This window comes from Limanda limanda, chromosome 16 (assembly GCF_963576545.1).
Source record: "Limanda limanda chromosome 16, fLimLim1.1, whole genome shotgun sequence".
NCBI lineage: Eukaryota > Metazoa > Chordata > Actinopteri > Pleuronectiformes > Pleuronectidae > Limanda > Limanda limanda.
Window position 1 is genome coordinate 9,082,684 of NC_083651.1, and position 27,024 is coordinate 9,109,707.

Below are 27,024 nucleotides of genomic sequence, written 5' to 3' on the forward strand. Positions count from 1 at the left end.
AAGTCAGACTAAAACTGCACAAGTTGGCATCTAAAGGTTTGTATTCATGGCTGAATGAGTGTGTATCCTGCTGCTGTCAGTCTGTGCTGGTGTCTGCACTGAGCTGGGTTTCTGCTGTGTGAACATTTAGTGACAACGCTTGACTTTGTCGTGCAAGGGTGTGTGTGTGTGTGTGTGTGTGTGTGTGTGCGTGCGTGCGTGCGTGGTGTGCAGAAATGAGTCACGTCAGTCCACCTGGGACCTCAGCCAATGTGAGCATTTAAAAAAATATTTGTACCAGGGTCAACTCTGGGAACTCGACACTCGATATGCATTTCATGTCCTTTGAGTCCAATTGCCAGTATTGTCAGTGTGTGAAATGCAAATGATCACACAGTTCACAAATTTAATTCTCAGCAGTTTGAAAGAATGAAATCTCAGTCAGGATGTGAGATGTGATGACATGGTTCACATACAGTTCAGCAGCATTTGGCTCGGGTTCCTCTGCTCTGAACAAAGCTGTTTCAAACTAAATGTAATTTTATATTTTGTTGGTGCTGGTGCTAGGGGGAATGAAATGCTGACCAAACCTTTCTTCCCGCTAGACATTTATGACACCATATATTGGTAATTATAAGTCGTATTTATATAGAACTTTTCAAGCTTTGCACAAAGTGCTTTCCAAAGAAAATGGAAATCACCTCCATAAAACAAGTTACACAAACATCTCCAACAGGAACAGACTTCTCAAAACCTTTGGCAAAAAACATTCTTTCCAAACTGTGACTTTTATCCTCAATAAACCAACCACTGCCCAAAACCACCTCCTGTCATCTTCACCTTCAGGTCGTAACAAACATGCAGTGTCATGCTTCCTTTATGAAATAATACCTTTGATGTACTGTGCAAAGAATTTTACTTTTTTCCCCCGGATATATCCTACTTAAAAGACTAATGTGTTGTGCAGCATTCAAGTAGCTTCTGACTAATGAGGTTTGGTTGTATTGGCTGCTGATGCAATTGGTGATGTTGGGTTGTAAAGTGATTGTTGGAACCAATACCAATATTAGGGAGTTAAACATTTTCAACACCAAAATATCGTCTGATATGAAATTGCAGAAAATTCAAATATATAGAACTTGAACATAATATAAAGATTTAACGTAATTTTTCATTCATTTTGAATCCAGATCTTCATCTTGAATACAATTTTAATTCCAAACGAAAAGGATAAAACAGATCTGTGATAATAAATAAAATTGACAATTTATTACATGGATTATTTGATTTTTTTGTGAAAATCCAGACACCAGGTCTACACGCAAACACCAAAGCACACAGTGTAAATTCAGAAGGATCCCACAGCCATAAAGTGTATTCTTGAAATAAACCTTCACAGACAGATTATCAATTACCCAGATGAAAAAATACAAAGATAAACATCTCAAAATAACAAAACAATCTTTGCATTGCAGTCGTGCACCAGCGCACCAGTGCACTGAGGGACTGGTTAACGATGCAGACAAGCTGCTTAATGTTACACGTGCAACCCAACCGTGGTACCAATATAATGTGAAGCATGTGTATAGGTGATAAAGCTCAACTGTTTCTATCTTCCCCGTAATTCCTGCACAGATCCTGCTTCTCCACCTGCACGTCAATGTGAAGTATAGTTTGCTGTGTATGCAGGTCACACAAATCATTTGTATGCCTCTGGCCCGGCAGCAGCTGTGGCCGCTGGCACAGAGCCGATGGCAAGACAACATAATGCACAACAACTGTTGAGCTACGAATTTGTTATTTGGAGTTTCTTGAGCATCAGAAGGCAGAAGGTAGAGAGCTGCAGCGAGTAAATGTGTGGAAGAAATGTGAAGAATGTTTTTTTTTATGCCTTGGCGCCTGTGACAGCCAGGGGTTGTCCAAACATCTCGACAGAATGTCTTAAAATTTAGTGTTTTGAACGTTCAGTTTGACTCAAGGGTTAACTGATTAGATTTTGTTGGTCAAAGGTCAAACCCTATTTTTGTTCTTGTGAATTCATTAACTCAAGAACGTCTTGAGAGAATCGTTTTTCAAATTTGGCAGACATTTTTGGTTGGGCTCAAGGGTTAACTGATTGGTGTTAGGTTGTCATAGGTCAAGGTCACTGTGGCCTCCCAAAACAAAACATGGCCCCTTGAACATATCTCTTAGGGATTTCTTCAAATTTTGACCAGTTGTCACTTGCACTGAAAGATGAGTGGTCAAAGGTCAAAGTGATCTCGTATAAAGAATTTATTTAGACTGAAACTGCACTGGTTGGTGGAGCCATACAACTGAAGGGTGTTGATTCTAGTTTTTTCCGATGATGTCATTTCAATTCCCATTGCTTTCCTGTAGTCGACACTGACACATGTATAGCAATGATTTAAATAATGTTGGGAATATATGATCATGATGATTGTCATGTGGGTTTCAAAGTATCAGAATATCATCTGTCTGTTTGACAAGTGGGTTAGACGAGCACATGGTGCATCACTGGTTTCCTGTTTTAAAACACAGCCAGTGGTGCCCACTCCTGTGTTCACTCCTGTGTTGCTGCTGTCTGTTTCTTCTCTGCACCACCTGGGCACCGGTTTGTGCCAAAATTGGCCATATTGTCAAGTTGTGAGTGTATAGGTTGGGTGCGGGTTATTACCTAAAATAGCACATCGAGGAGAATGAAGAGAAGAGCACAGAGTCAATAAAAAACAGGCATCACTTGGAGTAGTGAGGAAAGATTAATCTCACTTTGAAGTGAAGAAAAAAACTGTTGATCTCTGTTTCTCAGTGAAGTGGTGGGTGAAAATACCGATTTTTATTTTGTACTCCCTTGTCTCAGTGGTTAAGTAACATACCACAGAGGAGGCTGCAGTGAAGCGAAGCAGGATGAGCCAGGAAGAAAACACGATTCCATGAGGTTTCAGTTTGATACAGTAACGACATAGAGCCTTTTTTACCTTCCCTACAGATATCTCGATATAACATTTTGAATACAGCCAAAATAATAAAACAAGTGCACACCAGCATGCCAGTTACCAGACGCCAGAGAACTACAAAGCAAATATAACAAATCCACAGATGTCTTAAAAAGGCCATTACTTAAAACAGGATAACAACTCAAATGCAAATGAATAGAAATGTCATCTGGAAGTACAGGTTCTCCAAATCTGGTTTCTGGGTAATCCGCTTCTCTAAGAACAAAAGACATATAACAGATATGCACAGGAACACGAGCAAAAAGCAGGGGCTGTCACAGGGTCGATATTCTCAGGAAAATACTCTTTTTAATTCCTTAATTTTCATTATCAATGCTCACAGAGCTTTAGCCCTCGAGCCTTGTTAGCTATTACTGTTAAAACTATTAGGTAAGCTTAGAATATGAAGTATTAATTCAGCTCTTGCTTATTATAGCCCTTTGTTTGGGTGCCGACATTATTAGACTCCATGCATAACGGATTAACGGATGTTGTCTTTTCTAGAATCTGCTCGGGTCCATTCCCGCTGCACTTTTATACAAATCTTGACTGCACCGAGTGTCAGACAGCTCCTATTCAAACAGCCATTACTCCCCCGACACACTTATTTACAATATTCATGAGTTATAATTAGTTGTCACACATGATGTTAGCAGCATGTCAGTGAGAGACGGCCTTATCAACACAGCGACACATTTCAGGAGCCACATTTGCAGCGTTCACGTCTCTCTTTGCTTCATTAGCTTTTCCCGCTCTCCACCCTCCCCCCCTTTTCTTTTCCCCATCTTCCTCTGTCTTTCTTGTGCAGACAGAATTTATTTTCCAGCCTGGCTGCCATCATTCTTCAGTAAAAGTGATGAATCCACTTTCCTGCCACTAATTGTGTTTTCTGGAATTTTATGTGCCTGTAAAAAAAAAAGCAAAAAGTCAAACCCTCCTTCCTATCTCTCTCTCTCTTTCCGCCTTAAAGAAAGATGCCTCGGGCGAGATATGCTTTTGTATATACGGTGGTGGTGAAATTGGGAGAAATGGGGTGTCTAGCTCAGGTTTGGAGGGAGGTGATAGCAAGTAGCATACATAGATGTTGGCCTTGCTAATAGATGGAAATTAGCTCTAACATGCGTCTGTGGCTACAGGCACAAACAATAAACAGGTTCTGTGGCCTTGGGCAATATTCAAACATGAAAAATGACTCCTCTCCGAGAGGTAGACGGCTCTTTAATTTTGTGTTATTTTCGGAATCAGCGACAGTGATTTAAACTCCCTGCTTCCTCCAATATTTAGACTTCATTTGTGTTTATTAAATCTACAAATACGATACTGACATTTATAAAAATTCTGTCCAGTGATTGTTTGTTCAGATTCTCGTCTATAATGACAGAAAGCCTCTTACCCCTCATCACCACTGCTCCATCAAATCACTGTCAAATGTTAATTATGTGAATACAAAGGACAATTTTCAAATGTTCACTGGACAGAAAGCAGAACAGCAGTCAGTTGTTCAGACACAGTCCTAGAGACGTTTGATGAAAGCAGCCGGAGATTCTCTAGGTCAGACGTGTTTACAACTCTAAGAAAATGTCTGTAATTGTCTGGCGAGGAGCGACTTGTGGGTAGAGGAGTCAGGAGTCAGGACATGATGTAGAAATTGTGCTGTGGAAATCCGGTGCTTTTGATTACCGTCGTTGGCCTTTATCACCAAAAGCTTTCAAGTCAGACATTTCCCTTCTGTATTCTCAGATATTTTACCGAGGAACTGGCAGGAAAAGTTTCCGTCAATATCCGGAGTGACTGACTTGGCCATTGGCTGTCTCACATAAAAGGAACATTTTAGGAAAATGTCCAGAATTCAGTACAGGTCCAATGTTGTCTTTTCTTTAAGAGACGTTTTTTCCTCTCTTGCGCTTTAAAGAAATGACAAAACAACAAGAAAAAATACATCATGGAGCAAAATAGCTCATTATGGGTGTCATCTTTGTCATTCTGTTCAGATGATATCCTGCAGACACTGGGAGAAAAGAGCTACAGTTGAGCTGCATGAGAGACTGAATTGCCTATGGATCATCTCAACATTGTTAAACTGGTTTATTTGATTAATGACCATGACACTTTAAACATTAAACACATTTGTTATACACATATTAAATGTATAACACTTTGCTTTTCTTTTTAAAGCATAAATCAATAGACATCTGACTGTGACAGTGCGTGAACCCTTTGCACCGAGCTGTTCCTCTGCTTTAAGAACAGTGGATTATTCAGAGCTTCAATATAAACATGGAATTTGTGAAAGATAATTTTCCCACTCTCCGTATGACTCTTATTTATGTGAGACAGGTTGTGAACATTTTAAGTGAAAAATAAACGCTGCATCCTTCCCACACATTGTGCAGCTTTTATTCATCCTGTCGATGGCAATCGGGCCATTCAGGGTTCGGTACAGGGGGAAGATATTTGAGGGAGAGGATGTTGAGGCGGAATTGGTATTCTCACAAGCTTTGTGTGTGTATGTGTGTGTGTGTGTGTGTGTGTGTGTGTGTGTGTGTGTGGCTTTGTTCCAAAGCGGTGTGAAGAGGAGATGGACAGGGAGGGGAGGGGGCCACTTTCTGGTGAAGGTCAGCAGGTTAAGCCGATGGGAATCCTTGGAGACGGGGTCCTGCCGAAAAGATGGAAAGGCCCCAAGCCATGATTCATCGCAAAGGCATCCATCTGCGTGTGTTTGTGTGTGTGTGTATGTGTGTGTGTGTGTGTGTGTGTGTGTGTTTACAATGACGTCATCCCATCAGTCCGCGGGCTGACAGGGGCTGACAGGCAGGGGCTGTGGAGAAGCAGTGTTTTCATTTCAGCAGGCAAAGTGATAGACTGCCACAGAGGGGGCGGGGCTGCTCTCTGAATGGCAGGTGCCACGCTGTTCACTGTGCTCATGGGAAGTGGATTGGAGGTACGCAGTAATGTTGAGCGACCAGCCAGCCGAGCTCCTGCAGAGCGCATGAGTGACTCTCTGTATATTTATTTCTCCAGCTACTTTGTGCTCAGTGTCTGGAGTTCAGGTTCCATTTTAATCACAGTTTTACTCTATGTAGCCGTCCTCTGCTTCTGTCGCTCTCTCTCTCCTGTGCAGTCTGAAGCAGGTTAATTGAAGGGAGCTGCTGTGGGAGACGGGGAGATGAGCTGCAACCATCAATATGGGCCAGAGCCCTCTTACCAGCTGCAGGAGCTAAACATAGCTTTACAACTCTAATGGAACGATCAATCTGCATCTCTAACCTGTGCTTGTTTAAAGCACAGAGGTTTCAGCTGGCTTTTATTAGGAGTTTAGCCTGGTTGAAGCGGCTCTAATCTATATTTTCACATTAATAATAGATCTAATGACTCGGTGTAATTTGTTGCTCGTAGTGACAAACTCACATAATCACCACGGGCTCATTTCAGCTCTGTGGATGGTTTAATACCTTTCAGTTCTTTTACGGTTAAAGTGCAGAGTTTTATTGTCCTGCATCATTCTCAACATCCTCGTTAAACTCATTTCTAGCTGAACCAACATAATTAGCAACAAGGTGGTGAACATGAGCAGCAGCTACAGAACCAGATCTCCTCCATGGAGTTGGTGGACACTAGGGGCACAACCACACACATAGAGGTAGAAACAGAGATGTTCTAACAAATACGTAGACACTCTCAACCGCTTGCTTATTGGGTCTTTTCCGTCATCCTGCTTTGTGGTCAGCTTTGATCTCTTCTTCTCCTTTTTCATTTTCTCCCCACATGACCTACCTGAGGTGCAACAGCGCCGACTAGCTACAACAACTCATAACAGCATATCAAGTTAAGAAGAAGGCTACACACACTCTCAATTTAACTCTTAGGTGAACGCTAATGTCGCACAGTGTTTGCAAGACATTGTGAAAAACGTTAACACAAATTTGCAAATAAAAATATGCAATAAAGTATTTATTCGGCCACCAGGGAGCACAAAAAAAGACTGACAGACATGTAGATAATTTGCTTAATGTACATTTGCCTTAAATACAGGTTTCTGTCCATTGGATACAAATGTTTGTTGTTTTTGCTCTTATTTGGTCTCCACCATCTCCTGCGAACAATATCTGGCTCTAAGCTGCTCTATGTTTCACCTTCTTTACCAGCTTGTCGCTAACTTTCAATTTATTCTGCGCAGTTTCCAGTGGGTGTATTTGTTAGAGCTTTGAGCTGCATCTCAAATTATCAAACATGGCATCAGAGAGGAGGAAAAATTACGTCTTTTTCAGTGTTTTGGCAGCGCAAACAGTTCTGGCAGTGTGAGCAATCAAAAAGCAATCACACAGTCATGAATCTTCTATGAATATGAGCTTAGGATAAAAGCAATAAAAGACGTCCCAGGACATTGCAGTTATTTGACTACAGCTCATTAAGCTGTGGATTGTACTTCTCTACTGTCTGTTGTTTTCACTCATTAGCAAGAATTTATGCAGAGTCTAATCGTCCAAAATCATAAACTTCCAGTCCTGCAATCACATTTGAAATGCAATGCTCCATGATCCGTGAAATAAAGAGATTTCTTCTTCCACTACATAGTTTGAACTCACTATATTGTCCACATCGAGATTCTGGCAGTAGTTTAAAGTTGTCATTAAATGTGTTCATAATATCCTATTCTCCCTCACTGAGTCTCGGGTCTATAGAGTTTTTGAAGTTTTAATTAAAGCAAAATGAGGATCCAAAAAAGCAGGAGTGATATTACCCAGGGAAAAATTCACACCTAAAAAATTCAATCTATTTATACATAAATATGTAATTTAAGAGGAGCTCTTCGTGGTGTCAATGTGTTTTTTACTCTGTAGGTTTGGGTTTGTTTGAGTCTTTCATCAGGCTCCTGGAATACTGACCCAGTTCAGCGTTGACTCTTGGTTGCCCTCAGTTGGCAGGCTTCGCTGAATGTTGGGTCACAACTCTGTCACACTGGCAGATTGTCTCGGGGAAGGCAATTCGTGAGATCTAGATAATTATCCGCTGCGTGATGTCTTGTGCATGACAATAATCCCTTCTGGGAGAAGAGAGAAAGAACTAAAGCCAGGCAGCAGAGAGATGGGAAATAAGATTATGTTATATAAGGGCAGACTTTTAAACTTTAAAGATATTCAGGCAACCTTCCTACTTGGGCAGTGAGATCACAGAAGAGGAGGAGAGGGGGGAGGATAGTAAAATGAGGCCAGTGACACACAACAGGGGTCCCCTGGCACCTTGCACATATACAGTTTATGCCAAAAAACAGGGACATCAATCCTCTTAACCAGAGCCTGTGCGGTTCAGTTGGCCAAGCAGCATGTGTATGCACAAGCTTTAGTGTGTTTGCAGTTGTGCGCTGCTGCTGCTGCTGCTGCTGCCTGCATCCATAATTAAGCCCGAGACACAACCATCAACAGGAATTGGCCGGTAGCAGCGAGGGTGGTGGCGGGGGGGAGGCGAGTGCTGCAAACTTTTCCGAGAGATGGAGCGGGGGATGAAAGAAGGAGAAGAAGGTGGAGAGAAATTCCATTAACATGCTAATGCCATCCTCAGCCCTTCAACTGCCTCGTTTGGGTACCTTGCCCGCCACCCTCGAATGGGCTCTTGGCGGGCAAACCGGTCGCCATGTTTACACAATAAACAAACAGCAATGAGGTTAAAGTCCTTTCATGCATCTGTTTGTGAATGCCTACAGTATTAACAACAGTCGGTCGTTGCGTAACTGTTCTGCAGCGTCTGAAGGACTCAGCCGACTGCTTTTTCGGCCTCTTTTGTCATCCCCGCGCTTTTTTTCTTGTTTTTCTCTCCCAGGCAACCGAATGGGCACCGGACGAGGAGACCAGGAGATCCTGTCAGAGCAAAGGCAAAACAGAGGTAACCTCAATTACAACACTGCATGTCAGCGCTGCCGGGCTCACAGAGGGGCCATCTTGATATCTTCTGGCTTTTGTGGTGGGGTCCTTATGGGCCTCAGGGGGAGGGCTCTGTACAGAACAAGCATTCCAGACCCTTCAATCAAGAGCTGTTTTCTCTTTCAGTGAAGAGAGGGCATAACGAAGGGAAGGGAATTGTGCACAGGAGAGCTCAGGGCAGAACAGTGAGACGACCAAAAACCTCCTTTCAAATGTGTCTGATAACTAATGCTTTGATCAATTATTCTATGACATTTATTTTTGGGGGGACTGATTGTGATTGTTACCCCCTGCTGGGCCTATAGTGCGAAAGTATTCCAAATACACAAAACAGAAAATCTATCCTCTTTGAGATGTGTCACTGCAATTATCTCCACTATTCTCCACAAACAAAGGCAGCAGCTTTCACAATAAATTGATACTCACATAAAATGCCATTGCAAATAAATCTATGTCGCACCTTTGTTAGAGCAGATTTGACTCTTCTCTGACATGCATACTTAACTTAATGTGAAGCCCCTGTCGATGCAACAAATAGGCTTCCATTCATATTTCTGAACAATGACAGTGAAAACTGCACATTCTGAATTGCTGTGCGTTTAGTTTTGTGCCAGACTGGTTTCACAAAGACTCGCTCCATTGTTCTTCTCAGGAAATGTCGCAGGGTATTTAGCCAACCACCTCAGCGTGTAACTGCTGTGCGTCTTTCAAAGCTTTCCTCCGGTCTCTCTGCAGATTGAATGTCAGAACTACATCCGAGTCCTGCTGGTGAACAAGACCGAGGTCATGACCTGTGGAACCAATGCTTTCCAGCCTCTGTGTATTACCAGAGAGGTACAGATAAGTGTGTGTCGGATTTTATAGGAACACGGCGAAACCACTGCAGGTCGTTTTATCCCTGTGTCTTTCTCTTTTCTCCACCCACAGGTGGGCAACATGAGCAGCGTGCTGGAGCGGGTCAACGGTGTGGCGCGGTGTCCGTATGATCCTCGGCACAACTCCACTGCGGTGGTGACGGAGAGCGGAGAGATGTTTGCCGCCACCGTCATTGACTTCTCCGGCCGGGACCCTGTCATATACCGCAGCCTGGGTGGGATGCCTCCTCTCCGGACCGCCCAGTACAACTCAAAATGGCTCAATGGTACAGTCAGGCACCTACATATCGTTTGTGTTTTGGGATTTTGTTGTATTGTAGACAATCATTGTTGTTAACATGCCAGATTTTTCGAAGAGATCCATTAATTATTCCCTGGGAAATTGGTCAAAATGTTGAGAATAACAAAAAACACAGTTAACACAACAATCAAAATCCTGGATTCACCCCTTTAAAATGTTATGGGTTCGTTTTGGCCCTCGTTCCATCCTTCCACCAAGTTTCCATTTAGTAGTTATTGCATAATCATTGCTTACAAAGAAAACAAACAAATGGACTGGGGCAAAACATAACCTCCTTGGCAATGATTCCAATAAATGTTTCCTTAAATAGCATCACAATCTCATAGTCCTAAACGAGAATCTGTCAAACTGATTATTTTGTCCAAAAACCAATGATGTGTACAGGGAAAATATTTGTCACATCGAAAACGCTTGAATCATCAAATTAACAGGCTAAATGTTGATAAATTGCTAATTAATTTTCATTCATTGACTTTATTCATTTCAGAGCATTTGAGGCTCAACATTCTGTGAAATGAGCAGGAATTATGAAATACAGGTTCCAGTTCCAACTTTCTCAGGGTCAGTGTTTTCTCAGTTTCCTATCAGATGTGAGAAATCTAAACCAACAGGCTTAGAAATCTGATCAGGTCTGAACTCCACATGAGAGGAAATAGCAGGGTGAAGATATGTGTCAAACAATCTGTGAAAACTCCTCCTGTTATTTAACACGTTTTCCTGGCCTGGCTTTCTGCAGCACACGGGCAAAGTCTGAACTTTCTGTGTCCAATATAATCGTCTCTTTTGTTACAGCCAAGATGGATCAATTGGACAGGGGTGTTTTTTCAAAGGATCAGAAAGGCTGTTTGGATTTGAAGTTGTATGTGGAACACACAGTGCAGGTTAGGCATAGGAATTGGTGGGATTATGGAATAGCGTAGAACATGAAATGCTGTCAATCCTCCAGGTGTCGGTTTCAATAATCTCCCTGCTGCTGACACCGTGACTTTCCCCTGACCGTGCTGCAGGCCAAATCCTCTCACACACATTCCGGCTCCGGCAGGAATGTAGATGGGTTGCCGCCGGAGGAGGTTTTCATCAACTTCCTTTGTACAAGAGCTTTGATTTGTCAGTTTCATTTTGATTAATGACATCCAATTACAATGTCCTATGTGGTAAATGCCCTGCCAACAATGAGGTGAAGCTAATGGTAATAGTCAGTAGAAACCTTATAAAGCATTTGGCCACGTTCAGGTTTTGAGTTTCTTTCTTTCATCCGTCCTTTGCTGAGCTGATATGCATGAAGTAGCACAGTGTGATTTTTCAAAAACCCAAAGATACTGAAATAACAATGATGTGAAAAAGAGCCAATCCTCACATCTGAGGAGCAGGAACCAAAGTAAGCTCTACATTTCTGACTATATGTTGATTGATTTTCTTTCTCGGGACTATTGCATTAAATAGCTAATCATCATCACTAACTTTACCGAACAAATATTCACATATTTCAGGTTTAGCTGTAGTACGAGGAGAACTGGGTTGCGAAAGATCTGAATTTTAGAGAGTTGGCCGGAAAAAAGCAGAGACAGAGTGAACGGAGGGTAAAATTGGAGAGTGTGACGGTGTAAAGGTGTGTGCGTGCGTGTGTGTGTGTGTGCGTGTGTGCGTGTGGTGTGAGAGGAGTGCTGAGGATGAGGAGGGAAGCAGAGAAGAGAGACTGAAGAATCAGTGAGCAATGTAATTATTCCTCTCGGCAGGGAGAGGGTGAAATTACGACACACAGCGTGCTTCCCTACCAGGACCACACACTGCCTGCATGTGAGAGTGTGTTATTAAACTATATGTTCTTGGACAGTATGCACCCTGCATGCGTGTCCTAACTATGTTTGCAAGTGTGTGTTATAGAGCATTACACACACACACACACACACACTTACGGAGCATGAGGGAGGGGAGGAAGGGGGTGGATAGTTGATGTGATCTCATCAGCATAATCATAACTTGGTGCACACACAGTCATACACACACAGGTTGCTCTACATACACACACACACACACACACACACACACACACACACACACACACATGCCATCACAGACAAAGCCGGTTTCCTTCATGGCTGATTCAGGGAAAGATGTGGAGTTGTGTTCCCGGTGGATTTGGGGTGTGAATGAAAATCTAATTTCCAGCTCTAAGCCTCTCCACTCCAGGAGAACTCAGGACAGGGAGGGGGTCCTGGATCTAATTAATCTGTTCCCTTATTGGATTGGTTGCCCGCCAGGTGCTGACCAACTGTTTCCCATCATGCACCTGAATGCCATGAATCTCAATTCATGTTTATGTTATCCGCTCTCAGTTTTTGTGAAGAAAGTGTAGGTTCTTTGCACATATGAGCCCGAAGCTAAAGCAAGAGATTTCACAATATTAATTAATATTTCTATAGATCTGATTTATATCAACTAAATACTCATCTTGCAGAAAATGTAATGCTGCATAAAATGTAGGGGACCTGTTATGCTTTTCCTTATTCCCTGTCTATAATGTAACCATGGCAGATGTTGTTTTTAAATAATGAGGTAAACAAACGTGATCCCTGTGAGACAAAAGCTCACAGCAGGCGTCCACTGCTCTGAGGTTTCAATGCTCATTACCACTTCCACAACGATGTCAGCCCCTCTCACACTTTTTCATATGGTCAACCACTCCATGATCTCCCTGATCAGCCTGCTCTCTGTAAACCGTCTGCCTGAGAAGTATTAAAGACATAAAAGGGCCAATGTGTAGAATTTAGCGCCATCTAACTGTGGGGTTGCAGATGACCCCTACGTGATTAGTGAGTAGGAGAATCTGTGGTGGCCTTTTGGTATCGTAAAAAAGGGAAAGCCCATCTCTAGATTCGGTATTTGGTTTTCCCATTCTGTAGAAACATGGCTCTTAATGTAGGTGTGAAAGGTTCATTTTGAGCTAACAAAAACACAAGCAAATGTCGTTTCTAGGGGTTTATTATGAGTATCAGGTTCCATTTCTGGCAATATATTCTCCTAAATCCTGCACAGTGGCCCGTATACAGCTACTATAGAACATCAGCTTTTTATTTCCTCACAGCAGATGTTTTCCACTTTGGTCAATATTCGTGCTGAGGAAAAAAAATAAACACATTACAACTGAATAATAATTAAAAAGATAAAGCTCTGTATGTGCTCCCATATCACTAATGGGCCAGTTTTGCATCCTCTTATATGAATATTAAACAGCGTTGCTCTTTGTACCGTAGCAGTGTCTGATCTGAAATGTCATGTGATGTCAGAGATGGAGCCTCCGCACCTCCAGCACCCAACCAGCGCGCCAGATTGAACAATCTGTTTACCGCTCGGCAGGGTGCTGGAAATACTCCGTTCATCACATTTGCACCCACGCAGCTTCAGTAATATTATGCAGAATCTGTCAGCTCCATCTGCCCTTTGGCTGACACAGGTACAGTATGCATAAGCACAAGTATGTAAACATAGAGATACCCTGGTGTGCATATACATAGCTGCGTACACACACTCACATACACCTTGCATATCATAGATTAAACATGCAGAAACACAATTAGCTCCTTCGCATCAGCCTCTAGCTGCAGGTAAAGTCGCACTCAGGCATCCTGATGGTTGTCTCTTCAGTCTCAGTTGCAGTAATTGTCAGTGATCCAACAAACATGACACCTCTCACTTGTTCATCCGCCTGCTTGTTAGCACCAATTAACTGAACGGGGATGTGCAGTCTGACGAGTGCTTTAAACGATACCTTTGGGTGTCATGGATAATGGTGATAATGAAGATAATGACACGGCTGGGTTTGCTCTATTTTCTTAAATGGGACAATTTTGAATATTTAACTTTGGATTTTAAATGCATAATTAATGAGGAACTAATAACAGTCTCCACTTTGTTACATCCACTAAGGAGGTTATGTTTTCACCCTTGCATATTAGTTTATTGGTTGGTTTTTCTTTAACCAGGATCACGTCAAAACTTCGCCTGGGAAGTACCCATGATATTTGGATGTGTATGTAGATCAGGCGGCAGATGCAGGATTTAATATTTTTTTATATAAGAAGACTGTTGGGCCTTGGCGGAGATATTTGCTCTACTCGTTTGTTTGGTTTATTTGTTTGTCAGCGGGATTATGCAAAAACTACTGAATACATTTCTACAAAACTTGGTGGAGGATGGCACATGGGCCAAGATAGAGTCTCTTAAATGTAAAAACTTGCAAAATAACAAAACAATTAACAGTCTGTGAAAACTTCTGAACCAGCCGCTCCTTTCACAGACCTTGATCACCTGTCGTAGGCAAAATACCCCAAAAAAATCTGTTTCCTTTTTTCAGATGTTGTTTTTCTGAACACCAAAACAAACTCCACTGGCATACACAGTGTTGAAGTGTGTTAGACACAAATATCTTTAAATGTCTGCACATAAAGCCAGAACAAGGTGCATGATTACTGTACTAGGTAAGTGGGGAAATGGGGGGGTTCGTACAAACATATCCTTTAGGATGTTATAAAGACTTTTATGTAGTTGTTAGAGTCAATATTGTGGATTTAGGACTAAAATGAATTTACAAGTCCAAGCTCCCTCCATGCTCATAACAAGGAATGAGTATTCTGTGATGGGTCGTGTGTTTACGACGGCTGACAGTAATTCCCCATCTGAAGCATTATTCAGTCTGCTTTACCTGATAATCCACCCAGTAGGGAGGGCAGTGAATCATTCCTCGTGTCATCCAGGGCAATAAAAGCAGCACGGGCATCCAGTTAAAGAGACGTAGCTCTATGGAGTTACCATCAAAACATCAGGCAGATTTATTAGCAACCATTTTTTATCTTCTCCTCGCCGCCTCCCTCTGCACTGTCTCTCATTTACACATTTGACATTGCCACTCTTTTTCAGACCATCATAAACAGGAGAGCAACAGTATAATTTTGAAGTTTTTATTTGTAATCAATAATAAGGAGTACAGGGGTCAACGCAACATCATCTTGAAGATAAATGTTGCAAATATTTCTTGTTTTCCCTGGAGTCATCACGTAATGATTTCCCCCCCCTCCACCTCCTCCCTTCTTCCGCTTCTTCTCCCCGACAGAGCCCCACTTTATCTCGGCGTATGACATCGGCCTCTTCACCTTCTTCTTCCTGAGGGAGAACGCAGTGGAGCACGACTGTGGCAAGACGGTCTATTCCCGTGTGGCGCGAGTCTGCAAGAACGACATCGGCGGGCGCTTCCTCCTGGAGGACACGTGGACCACGTTCATGAAGGCCAGGCTCAACTGCTCACGCTCCGGCGAGATCCCCTTCTACTACAACGAGCTGCAGAGCACCTTCTACCTGCCAGAGCAAGACCTCATCTACGGCATCTTCACCACCAATGTGTGAGTAAAAGAACGTGATTTTCAGCCCTGTTCTCACATTGTAACCCACAAAGCTTCTAATGTAGGGAAACACATTATGGCAAAGCATTGGGTATCTTTGCATAATCAAATTACATACTGTTGCTAATTGTTATTTTATCAAAATAGTTATCATACTCTTTAAAATTGTAAACATGAAGCTGAATTTTAATATGAGCATGAATGAAAAGTTGTTGAGTTACTTTGCAAGCACAGAGCACATGACTTCAATATTTGAATGTTATCTAAACATATTGTTCATCTCTGGCCTTCCTACCATATAATCAGAAATTATTTTTGTATCTATAGGAGTTTAATTCCCTGTATATAGTTCTGATACTGAGATACAAACAAATGTATTAACTATGAAATACGTCATTTTCTGACTTCTTCATGATATGATGGTGAATGATTCAGGTCAATTTCAGCTTTAGATTATTTCTCTATTATCGGTGAAGGTATCGGGGAAAATGTGTTTTTTGGACCACAGTTTTGTTCACCTTGACCTTTGACCTTTTATCAAACGTTTATGATCTGGAGCTACTCTCTCAAGTTATGTTCACACCAGGTTTGGGGAAAATCAGTCCATGAATAGTTGAGTTACCTTGTAAACACACACACACACACACACACACGCACGCACGCACGCACGCACAAGCACAACATTTGGAGATTTTCTCATGTTGTTATGTTTTTGTCCGGGATCACTGGTGTTATATTGAGGATTAGCATCAGCACTGCCCTCCTTCACCTTCATGTCGGATTCAGCCACTTGTCTGACCACCTGTGCTTGTATTTGCAGATTTTTCATCCTTTATTATTCATAGTTATGCTGAGAAGTATTTTCACCTCACAGCTTAGCAATGAGCTGACTTTTTATCAGGAAAAAGTAATTGGAAGAAACAGAAGCAGCCGAACACTTGATCCAGTTATCTTGTCATAATAACAGCACATCAAGGTCGGATTTACTTTTGGTGTTTGTATTAATGAGGTTGGAGTGTGTGTCTTTGATTCGGTGCATATTATCTGAACTGATCTGTGACCACACACGTAGACAAGCTCAAACTCCCGTGTTTCAGCAAATGTTTTTTCTGGGAAAAGGGGAAAGATTTTGATGAGAATTCCTTGTAATAACAGGATCTCAATTCCCACAGGTACAAATCCTGCCACAGCTTTATTATTCCATCCGTAAAGGAGCAGATGATTTGTCAGCACCTTGTTCATCTCTAAATACTGTATCTTTCATTACTCGTTTCAAAGCTTTACTGTTGCCTTGGTAATTACACCTTTGGGAGACGAGAAAGAAATTGCAGCTGCATACTTTTTCAAAGGGGTCAACTCAGATTATTAATCTGAATAAAATTAATTAAAGTGGTTACACGACACAAGGACTATTGCTATAATATGATTATTGTCTGCCACAGAGGTCATGTTTTGACTGCCTTATCTGTCTGTTAGTTAGCTAGCAGGATTTCACAAAAAACGTCTTATACAATTTTTGGCAGATCCAAATAAATGAGAGCATCCAGGAATTTTGTTACACTTATTCTGCAACGTTTCCACCTGAATTTGTTTAATCTCTAGTGGTAGCGGGGTGTATATGCATACACTTGAATGTCCCTCTTATGCACAACAGATTCCGAGGGCGACAGGTACACAGACCAAATTGTGAAAGACAAGTTCTCGCATAAGAGTATGTGCACAACTTCTCAAAAAATGAGGTGTAACTGTTTGCGTGGACGATAACAACTTTATGGACGACATATATACTTTTCATCACTTTAGTCTGCAGTCGTCTCTGGTTTGTATTTAGAGTGATTGAACAAATAAAGTTATTGCAGATGGAAGCTTTCAGCAATGCAACCTCCAGTCGCACAGTGTCACAGTAAACATCTATATAGAGAATATAAAAAGTATAATGACAGTAATTTAATACTTAAGTCTGTGCACAGCTCCTCAGCATTGCCCTGGCTGTCGAACAGAAAAGACAAAACAAGCAGCAGCTGTGCTGAAGAAGCCTTTTAACACCAACAAGAATATTAATGGGGGAACAGTGACACGCAGACCAAAACACTTGAGCTCGAGCTGCTTTTCATTTTAGCCCTCACATTTCATCACTTCACGTGGTTTGTTACTGTGACATTTTCTCCCGCCCATAGAGACCTTTTTTTTTCCCTCTGGAGTTTAGAGCCTCCCTGCTGCTGCTAATGATCAGTGTGGATGCATACAGCTCTCAGTCGAGCTGAATACACAGACTGACTCACGCTCCCTCTGCTGTTTGATAGCTCCAAGTGGGGGTGTCGCAGACTTCATTACAGAGAGGAGCCAAACTGTGTCGGCTGAAGCTCACGTTAGGCTTTTTATGTTTGATAAAAGTGTAACTGCATCACTTTTTTGACGAGAGGAAGCTGTCGCCAAGTTTGGTTTGATTTAAATGAAGAAAGTATAATAACCATTGGCTAAACTACCTCATACATTTTAATGTTATTGTTCCCCAGAGGATGATTCATATTTATTTTTATCTAAATTAACAACCCTAAAAAATGATTTTTAAAAAAGCCTAATGTTAAAAAAACACATAGAATGTGGAAATCTGACCCGAGCCTGTCTGGCTGTGTTTGATCATGTTGCCTGGGCGATGTCCTAGGTATTTACAGTGTTTGGGGAAAAGATCAGTCTCGAGTACGGTTTAGACATAAAATCTTTAATTCCTGTTGGGTTTGTGTGGTGTTCAGTGTTGCCTACTCTCACAAGACAAATAAGCAGCTGTAGATTTAAAAACAAGCCCATTGTTAAAACATAAATATATAGGAATTAAAATACAACAAACTGTATAACTATTTACTTACATTCCTGACAACTTGTCGAGTCCAGTCTCTAAGTACTTTCCTTTTTCCCAATTCTTGTTGTATTGTTTGTCCATACTCATACCACTTTGTTGCCTGTCACCTGGCGGCTCAACAAACTGGCTGTGGCGGGTCCAATGAGCTGCGACTGTGGCAAACTTTGACTGCCACACCATAATTGACATGCCATTGATTTTCTCCAATGGGGACGATTAATGGGTGGGATATGCCCACGTGGTGATTTATAGCAGGTCAAATCACTCCACAGCCCTGACATTAGGTGTTAGTCAATGCATGGGGGAAAATAATGAACACAAATCTAAATTAAATGAACTTAAATATTCAATACAAGCAGCTGGAGTTTTTAAAATAAGCCCAACAAGAACCAATGGAAAGAGGATAGTGTGTTTGAATAGAAAATCGTGGGTTGTGCCTCCGTCTAATTTGCTCTACAGAGTGCCATCTTAGTTTGATCAGGAGTCAGACAATCTGAAATCAAAAGTCTGACCGCCCACAGTCGTTTGTCCTCAGGTGTATTCTGTGTTGTGTCAAGAGACAGAAGCTGAATCCTGCCTCTCGCCCTCTGCTCTCTCACCTGTTAAGCTGCTGGGATTCGCTACCACGCGGCTGCTTTCTTCTCAGCCTGCACTCGTCTTTTTTGATAGGAACGAGAGAATGGGTATATGGCGGAGAGAAACAATAGAAAAGGCCAGAGGAATAAGAAAGGAGAGCGAGATGGAGATAGACCGAAGAAGGAAATGAGAGAAGGTGATGAGATGAATCAGCAAGCTCCAAGCTTTTGTTCATTGTCCTTTGTCTCCTCCTTCCTTGGCCTTCCTTTCTGAAGCAACTCATTGAACCTGCCTCTAAAACCTCCTCCCTCATCGGGGTTGGATATGTTAATGCAATCACCACAAACACTGTCGCTATCTGCCTGGGCTAAATTGAACAGCTGCTCCCAGGAATTTGGGGCCGTAAAACACAACAGGAACAGTTGGAACGAAGAAACCGCTCAGTTTGAGTTCGATCTGGTCCAGGTCTCCCCTCCGACTGTCTCGATGTTTCCCATCATGTTCCACAAATGACTATTGAGTATCTCCTAAGTTGTTAAAAACCTGTTACGAGTATCTGTAACTATGTTTTCACTGCTTTCTGCTTTACTTAATAGTACATTTTATATTTTGGGGTTGGATGAGAAAGTAATATGAGAAGTTTTGCTTTCCAAATGATTTAAAAAATTCTCCACTGGTTTAGTATTTCACTCATAAAAATGTAACTAGGAACCTGGCAATAGGCGTATTTAAAAAAAAATAAAAATAAAAAGGCCAATACTGCAACCGAAACTGAAATCGATAATGCAAATCACCAGCATCTCCTGTGGATTGAAAGCTGCAGCTTTGTTCCTCTCAGTGTGAGTCTGCACATGATGCGTTCAGGCACAGTATTGAGTGTAGGTCACCTATGTTTTAGAGCCACAGGCTAATGAGTGGGAATCTGGAAAGCCATGCTAATTTTCAAAATCTATGTGGAAACTATACCCATCACATCATCTGCCATTCAGAGACACACTCACACACACTTTTCAACAGGAATATTGCCTCTGGAGATTCCAAGACCATGACCGGTTGAACAAGTCAGAACAATTGTGGTCTTGGCCGTCAGGAAACTCCAGAGGCGAGAAGTTCTCTTATTAATACATGTGTGTCTTACCCCCACCTCCCAGCACTGCGCTCTTCTGACATTTCAGAGACAGCCAGTGGTGTAGATACACTTTATAGTGGAAGCTTTAGAAACCTCATGAAACCTCAGATTTTATACAACTCAACTATCTTCACTTGCGGAGTATATCTCATAGTTGGTGAGCAGATTTGCATGCGTGAGGCTGCAATAATATGAATGGCTCATTCAGTAACTGAAGGCCAACATCAGATGAGCAGTTGATAGAAGTGAAGGGAATGACTCTGCTGAGACTTTCCGCCGAGCCTGTCGAGTGGAGCGGTTATAAAGTGGAGGCTTTTAGTATTCTGTCAGAATGTGGACATTTCAGAGCTCAATGCACGGCCATGTCTTTTAATTATCTCTGAGCCCTTATTGGCAGAGTCCGTCTCACATTTGCTCAGAGCAGCCGAGAGATTCTCCTGCCGAGCTGTAACTTGCCATCACTAACTAATTATGAGCCACCTTATCTATTTCTAGGTGACATCAGTGACATCCCCTCCACTTAATTAGAGGGTCTCACATCTGAGAGGCTGAGCAGGGATGAGGAGGCTGAAAGAAATGGTGCATTTAATCATAAGAAGATCGGGGTAAAAGTATTTTACAATACACAATACATGCAATGTCGGCTGGGATTGGCTCCTGCTCCCCCTGTAACCCTCAAACCATGCGCGACATATAAATGATGTATGGATGTATTTGATTGTGAAGACCTCCAGTTTAACTCCTGAAACTTGTAAAGCCTATTTTAAATTTACAAACTAACAGAAAGCACGATAAAAAGGTAATCTTTACACATGCTCCAGATGTCTGAACTGTCTATACGTCTCTGATGTTTTCTCCGGCAACAACAGACTAATCAAAGCTTCAGCAGCAGGATTATGGATGTGGAAAAGACTTGGTTTGTAATTTGCAAACAAACTGCAACACTCTGTTTGGTAAAAACCTGCTAGAGATTTTGTTCATATTTGGAAAAATGCAGCATATTCTTTAACAGTCTCTCCTGGCAGACATTTGCTGTCTTACTTAAGTTTTATGAACTAAAAGGGGTTGCTTATGCCATCAGACTTTGTCATACGTCATCCTGTGCAGCCAGATTAAGGACCTTAGTTATTCTTTATAGCCAAAGGTTTTTATGCAGTAGAAATCCACTGGGACGTGAGACATGAGACCACAGTATCCTGAACTCCTTCCTCTCCATGGAAAATATGTGACTGACTCCAAGTTCAGATCAGATTTGACGGAGGTGATGAATTATAAACTGGGCAGCAGCTGTACAATATTTCAGATGTTACACAACCTATCATATCAACTCACTGACATCAAATCTACCTTGAAATGAACTGCAGGTCCGCAGTGGCAGACCGGGCCTGATCTGAATACTGTTTGACAGAATCTGCTGTTTGGGGACTTGTGTATTTTTATTTTTTTTGTATCATTCCTAATGCAGATTTTCTTTTAAATGAAAGCCCCTCTTGTGCTTTCTTTAGTTTCAATATCTTCAGGCCTGCTTTGCATTTAATTGAAAATATTGTGAAAACAGGTCATGTCAGACTAAGATAAAAAAATACAGCTCATCAAAATTGTCTCAAATCATAAAATAAGCCTTCATATCATTATACTGTCCTCGTGATAGGTGAAATCTAACACCCGGAGTTTGTGGAAGTGGTTGTACCTGTGCTTCTTCTTGTTCAGTGGAGGTGTTGCTGACTCAGGCTGACTCTAAATGTGACTGTTTTGGGCCAAAGCTAATGCTTTTGCTGGCGTATTGTTGTGCTGTATAAAAATATGTATGGATAATCCCGGCAGCCGCGGTTCAATCTCTGCAGCCGTGCAGCTCTGCTGAGTGGGCCGTTTTCCTTTTCTGCTGCGATGCAGGTATTCACTGAAGTTGAAACATTGGCCTATTGTAGTTTTAGCCGTTCCCTTTTTCTCCCCCACATAAAATGAGGTTAGGTGCATTAGCCTAAAACCTGAGGTTTCAGCTGGACCCACTGTTCTCCAATCAAATGCTTATTATGCAATTTTTTTCTAGTCAAAGTGGTTTATTTATGTTGCACATTAAAAATAAATGTTGATCAAAGTGGTTTGTAAGGGAGGTTAACAATGCAGTGGGATGCTTAATATCTTAGAAATAACTGAATACATTTTGGATTAATGTAACAATAGAACAGATATTTTGTACATAAATTGCTCAATAATAAATAAATCATATAGTCTTGTCTGGTTGAAAACATGTCAGGTTATCAGACCAGACTCAGCGATTGGCTGATCTGCACTGATTGTGGTTGGCAGAGTGCTTAACATCCAAGCCGAGTGAGAAATAAATGTGTATTTTGGTGCTAAACTAAATATGCATCCAACAAATTTATGAAGAAAACAATCTTGGCATCTGCAGTGAAGTATCTGACGAAGGGGAAACAAGTTTTAATTTCCTGATATGCAGAATAAGATTGGTATTAATGTCTATTTCTTATTTTAAATAAGTCTTGAAGAAAGAGCAGTGTGTGACTATGTGTAGTATGTGGGTATGACTCAGTGTCAAGTGTTTTCATAAGGACCGTGTTATCTCATCATAATATTAATATGTGTATACATATATATACACTCATATATGAGTATTTGTACAACAATGGAGCAGTAACATGTACCAGGCTATAGAAATACTTAATACGACGCAGAGAAAAATACAGGACACAGAATAACAATACTCGTGCACTAAAAGCATTGGCAATTTTTATTTCCTATGTCCCATTTGGTTTTTATATAATAGCAAACTCATGGCACATTTCTTAACAAAGTTATAAAGTGCTTAACAAACACAAAAAATGTATACAAATTAAAGTAACAAAATGAAAGCACAAAAGATGAACAGTTTATAAAACAGTAGAATAAAATAACAAGTACACAAAATATCTCAAACATTTGTAGAATATTTCTGATTTAAAACAAAACAAACCCAAGAGGTGATATACAAGACACCCAGGATGTTTCCTGTTACCAGTCACAGTTTGGGAATAACCTGCAGAGGCCTATTGGAATTATGATATTCGATACATTTACTACATGAAATAGTTGGATCATTAACATCTAGAGCTGTGTGATAAGTGTGGTTCAATAAAAGGCACATTTTCACTGAAATGTAATAAAAGTACAGTTACAAGTACCTTTAAAAACCTTAACTTTATCCCTATGTATACTTACGTCTCAGTGCATGCTGTTTGGGGAACATGGAGGGGGGGTAGGGATACCTCTGTACACACTGATACCTCCAGTGAAGAGGGAAGAAGCAGAGAAAGTGGGAGCAGGTGTATCTGTTGAGTGCATCACAGAACAGAGACGGAGCTTCCTGCTGATTCTCTCTCTCTCACACAGCGACATGCACAGCCAGAGCTTGCATCTCAGAAATCCAAAGCAACGCGGGATGTCAAGATTTGCTAAAAAAAGGGTTTGAACAAATTAGAAACCAAAACAAGGAGGGAATGACTGAGAGGCGGATTGGGATGAATTCTGTTAAACGAGAGGATATTAAGTAGAGTCTGAGAGGAAAAGCAGTGATCCTTCCCTTTTAAAAGGAAAATGATTATCATGGTGTGCCGGGTTCACACAGCTCCACCAGCAAACAGCACAGCAGATGTCAAACAGCTTTCAATCACGTTAAAACAGACTTGAAACATATGTGTTGCATCCATTAGTGCACCAGACTGTATTCGTCTGAACGCTCGCTTACACTCGGGTCTCTTGTCATCGAGTGCAGCGAGTAGAAATCTCAAATGAAGCGGACACCTTCAGGGTTTATGTGGCAGAGCTGAAGCTGCAGTTCGACCACAAGCCAGCAGTTTAACTTCCTATTATGTCAGACTGTGAGTGTATGAAGCTGTTGCGGCTGCTGCTCAGTTATTGCAGCTTATTTGTGGTTTCCTCAAGTTTTTTTTTGTATTTTTTACCACAGTGCTCACTCTGCTTCAGACTCTCCACGGAAAATATAAAATAAAAGTCATTTTGCTGGAGGCTGTTTGGCTCAACAGCCTGCGAGTCCCTCAGCGGACCAACCTGTTCTGCTTTCCCTCATTGTTTAGCCAGAGCTCATTTGGTGCTGATCAGCCCTTTGCCACTCGGAGGTAATGACAGCGCAACGTTTGTTTCCTCACAATCCTGAAGTGGATCTCATGGGGAAACCGGTATTCAAAACAAAATGAAGACAGACGCACATTTCTCAAGCACGATAGAGAATCATCTTCCCGGTGAAAATGAAGATTTTTGCATGCCACGATTCTTAATTTATTTCTGTTAAGCTGAAATGAAATGTTAGAAATCCAATTAATGTTAGGGATCGGAAACTCGGTTATGTCATAGCAGAACAGAGATCATACACATGATGCTGGAATCAGAACAACTTAACATCGATGTGTCTTAAAGATCAGATTAATTAGACTTTCTCACTGTATTTTTCACCCTAAGGTCAAGAGTGAACATCAGTGCACGGTCCATAAATCAGCCGTCATCTAAAATCATATAAAGTGGAGCTCTTTCAAATTAAAACTTTTACCTCCACCAAGGAGGTCATGTTTTCTACTCTTTCCGCGGGTCAGTTTGTTTGTCAGAAGGTTGCACAAATATACTAAAATATATGCCACAAATATTGGTGGAAGGATGTGTTATGTATGATGGAGGAACCCATTACATATTGGTGCAGATTTGTTTTCACTTTCTTTATTAAAGCATTTTCAACATTTTCGTCATATTTTCACATGGAATAATGTATGGATCTTGATGGACAACAACAGCATATTTAGGGCACTGATATCTATGATATATGAAGTGTATGTAATTTGGTGCCGCTTGACTGAAATTCTAGTTTTATCCTAAATTTGTTTCAAAAGTAATCCAGTAGCTGTCACTGTCATCATTGTGAATTTACGGAGTGGTCTGCCAAGCTCAGAGATTAGTGACTGTGTCATAAAAATCTTTTTGAATCAGGGTTGACAACCAAGTATTTAGTCCTCAGTAAAAACATTTGACCAAACCCTGGGGATCATTTTAGTCAGCCTTTTGTGCCTTAGCTTTGTTCGCTGGTAGCTTTCACTGATTGATATTACCTCGGGCACAAAAACAGTTAACGGTAAAGCAACATGAGGTTTTTTCCTTTCCTGCCTCGGCTTCGCTCTCTACACAAAATGGTATCGCTCACTATCTGCTAACCCGTGTTTTATCAACTTTATTTTTTGTATCTCCCGACCCGTGTCAAGGCACTGAGCTGTTTGAGTGAAGCGTTGGGTGTATATGGAAGAGAGAGAAAAAAGCAGTTAGCAGTATAGCAGGAAGTTAGGAAACTCATTACCTCGCTGCACATTATGGCGGGAGAGCGTCGCAATAATAACTTTGCACACACCGGCGGTTTAGCTCTTGTATGTAACACCTCTGTGTGTGCTTGTGTGTGTATGTGGGCTCATAATCTGTGCAACAGCCTACTATATCCTCAGCTTAATATTGTCCCCATTCACTGTGCGGCGCTGATAGCATAGTTTACCCTGCAGCCAAAGCAAGTCTGCCACGTAGCTCCTGTTCGGTGCAGGTTGAAACTACAGCACTTCCATTAAGAGGACGGAACACAACACATTACAAAAAAGCTTTATTACTCTGATACGGCTTCTCATATACATCCGACATTGTAATGACATGAATACCACTGTTGAAATAACGTCTTTATTTTTGCCTTCTTGTCTTCTCCTCTCATCTCTACCCGTCCTTCTTCCCCACTCTGCCCCCTGTTATCTATCTCTCACTATATAGAAACAGTATTGCAGCATCCGCAGTGTGCGCCTTCAACCTGAGCGCCATCACCCAGGCATTCAACGGACCCTTCCGCTCCCAGGAAAACCCTCGCTCCACCTGGCTGCCCACGCCCAACCCCATCCACAACTTCCAGGTCAGTTTATCATTCACCGTTTGTCTTTGCACAGTTCAGCTCTCCACAATCGTGAACTTTGACAAACTGTGACAAAACCCATCACAGGGTTAGGGTTAGTCTCTTAGTTCCTCCAGGAGTTTGATCACTTTGTTTCAAATTCTCACAATTTTACAAATATTCTATCATCGTAATTGTAATCTTATTCAGACATCAGGTCATTATCCATGCTGCTTGTTCCTTAAGGGTCAAAGGGGGCCTGACCTTGTGCGAGATGTACAAACTTGTGCGAAAAGTGCAAACTTATTTTTCCTGCCAGCCCCTACTGAAAACTTGCAGAATGGTGGAATTGTACCATGTGAGAATACAGCAGCAAAATGTCTGCAGAATTCAAGCAAGTGGGCGTTTTTGACATCTTACACGAAATTGAAAATAAATAAAAAATAATACAGTGTCCTATTAACCTAACTCTAATCTGTATGTGTTTGGACTGTGGGAAGAAGCCTGTAGAAAACCCCCACAGACACGATAATCACATGCACACGCTGAACTGGGCAACCCTGGGCTGCCTCCCAAGAGACAAGTAATTCACAATAATTATAGTAATATGAAATATTCATCACAATCAGTATTATTTGTGAAAATATTTTAAATCTTTAAACGTTCTTTTTTATTTTAAGTATTGCCATAATTTAGAGCACTCATTTTTGCATGTTTTTTTGAAGAGGTTCCTGCAAATTCATTTGTTGTGAGCTGCAAAAATCACAAATAATTGAAGATTCTAAGGGGACTAGTTATTTATACTTGAAAACACGCTGCACTTATCCAATAGTAAAGATATCAGACATCTCCTGCTTATCGTTTATTATTGCTTTGGTTCCAAAATCCGACTACAGATCCAAAGTGGAATCTACCAGCAAATCGATCTCTCATTTTATGTCACCAGGACTGAACAGGAGCTGATATCCACGGCTGAGCTCTGTAAACCAAACAAAGCTTTTCAGATGGGTTCTGTTTCATATTTGTTTTGTCTGCAGCGTCTGATTATGCTGCTGTGTGGTTTTGGTCGAA

General features: G+C 41.4%; 1 protein-coding gene across 1 annotated transcript in view; it reads left to right on the top strand.

The window, feature by feature from the left end:
* The window catches only part of sema5ba (sema domain, seven thrombospondin repeats (type 1 and type 1-like), transmembrane domain (TM) and short cytoplasmic domain, (semaphorin) 5Ba), a 163,563-nt gene that overhangs the window by 97,633 nt on the left and 38,906 nt on the right, over window positions 1-27,024 (top strand). The window contains exons 6-10 of the mRNA XM_061088125.1: window positions 8,793-8,855; window positions 9,629-9,727; window positions 9,821-10,034; window positions 15,180-15,465; window positions 25,839-25,974. Of these exons, the coding sequence (XP_060944108.1) occupies window positions 8,793-8,855; window positions 9,629-9,727; window positions 9,821-10,034; window positions 15,180-15,465; window positions 25,839-25,974 (798 nt within the window). The remainder of the gene's footprint in view (window positions 1-8,792; window positions 8,856-9,628; window positions 9,728-9,820; window positions 10,035-15,179; window positions 15,466-25,838; window positions 25,975-27,024) is intronic.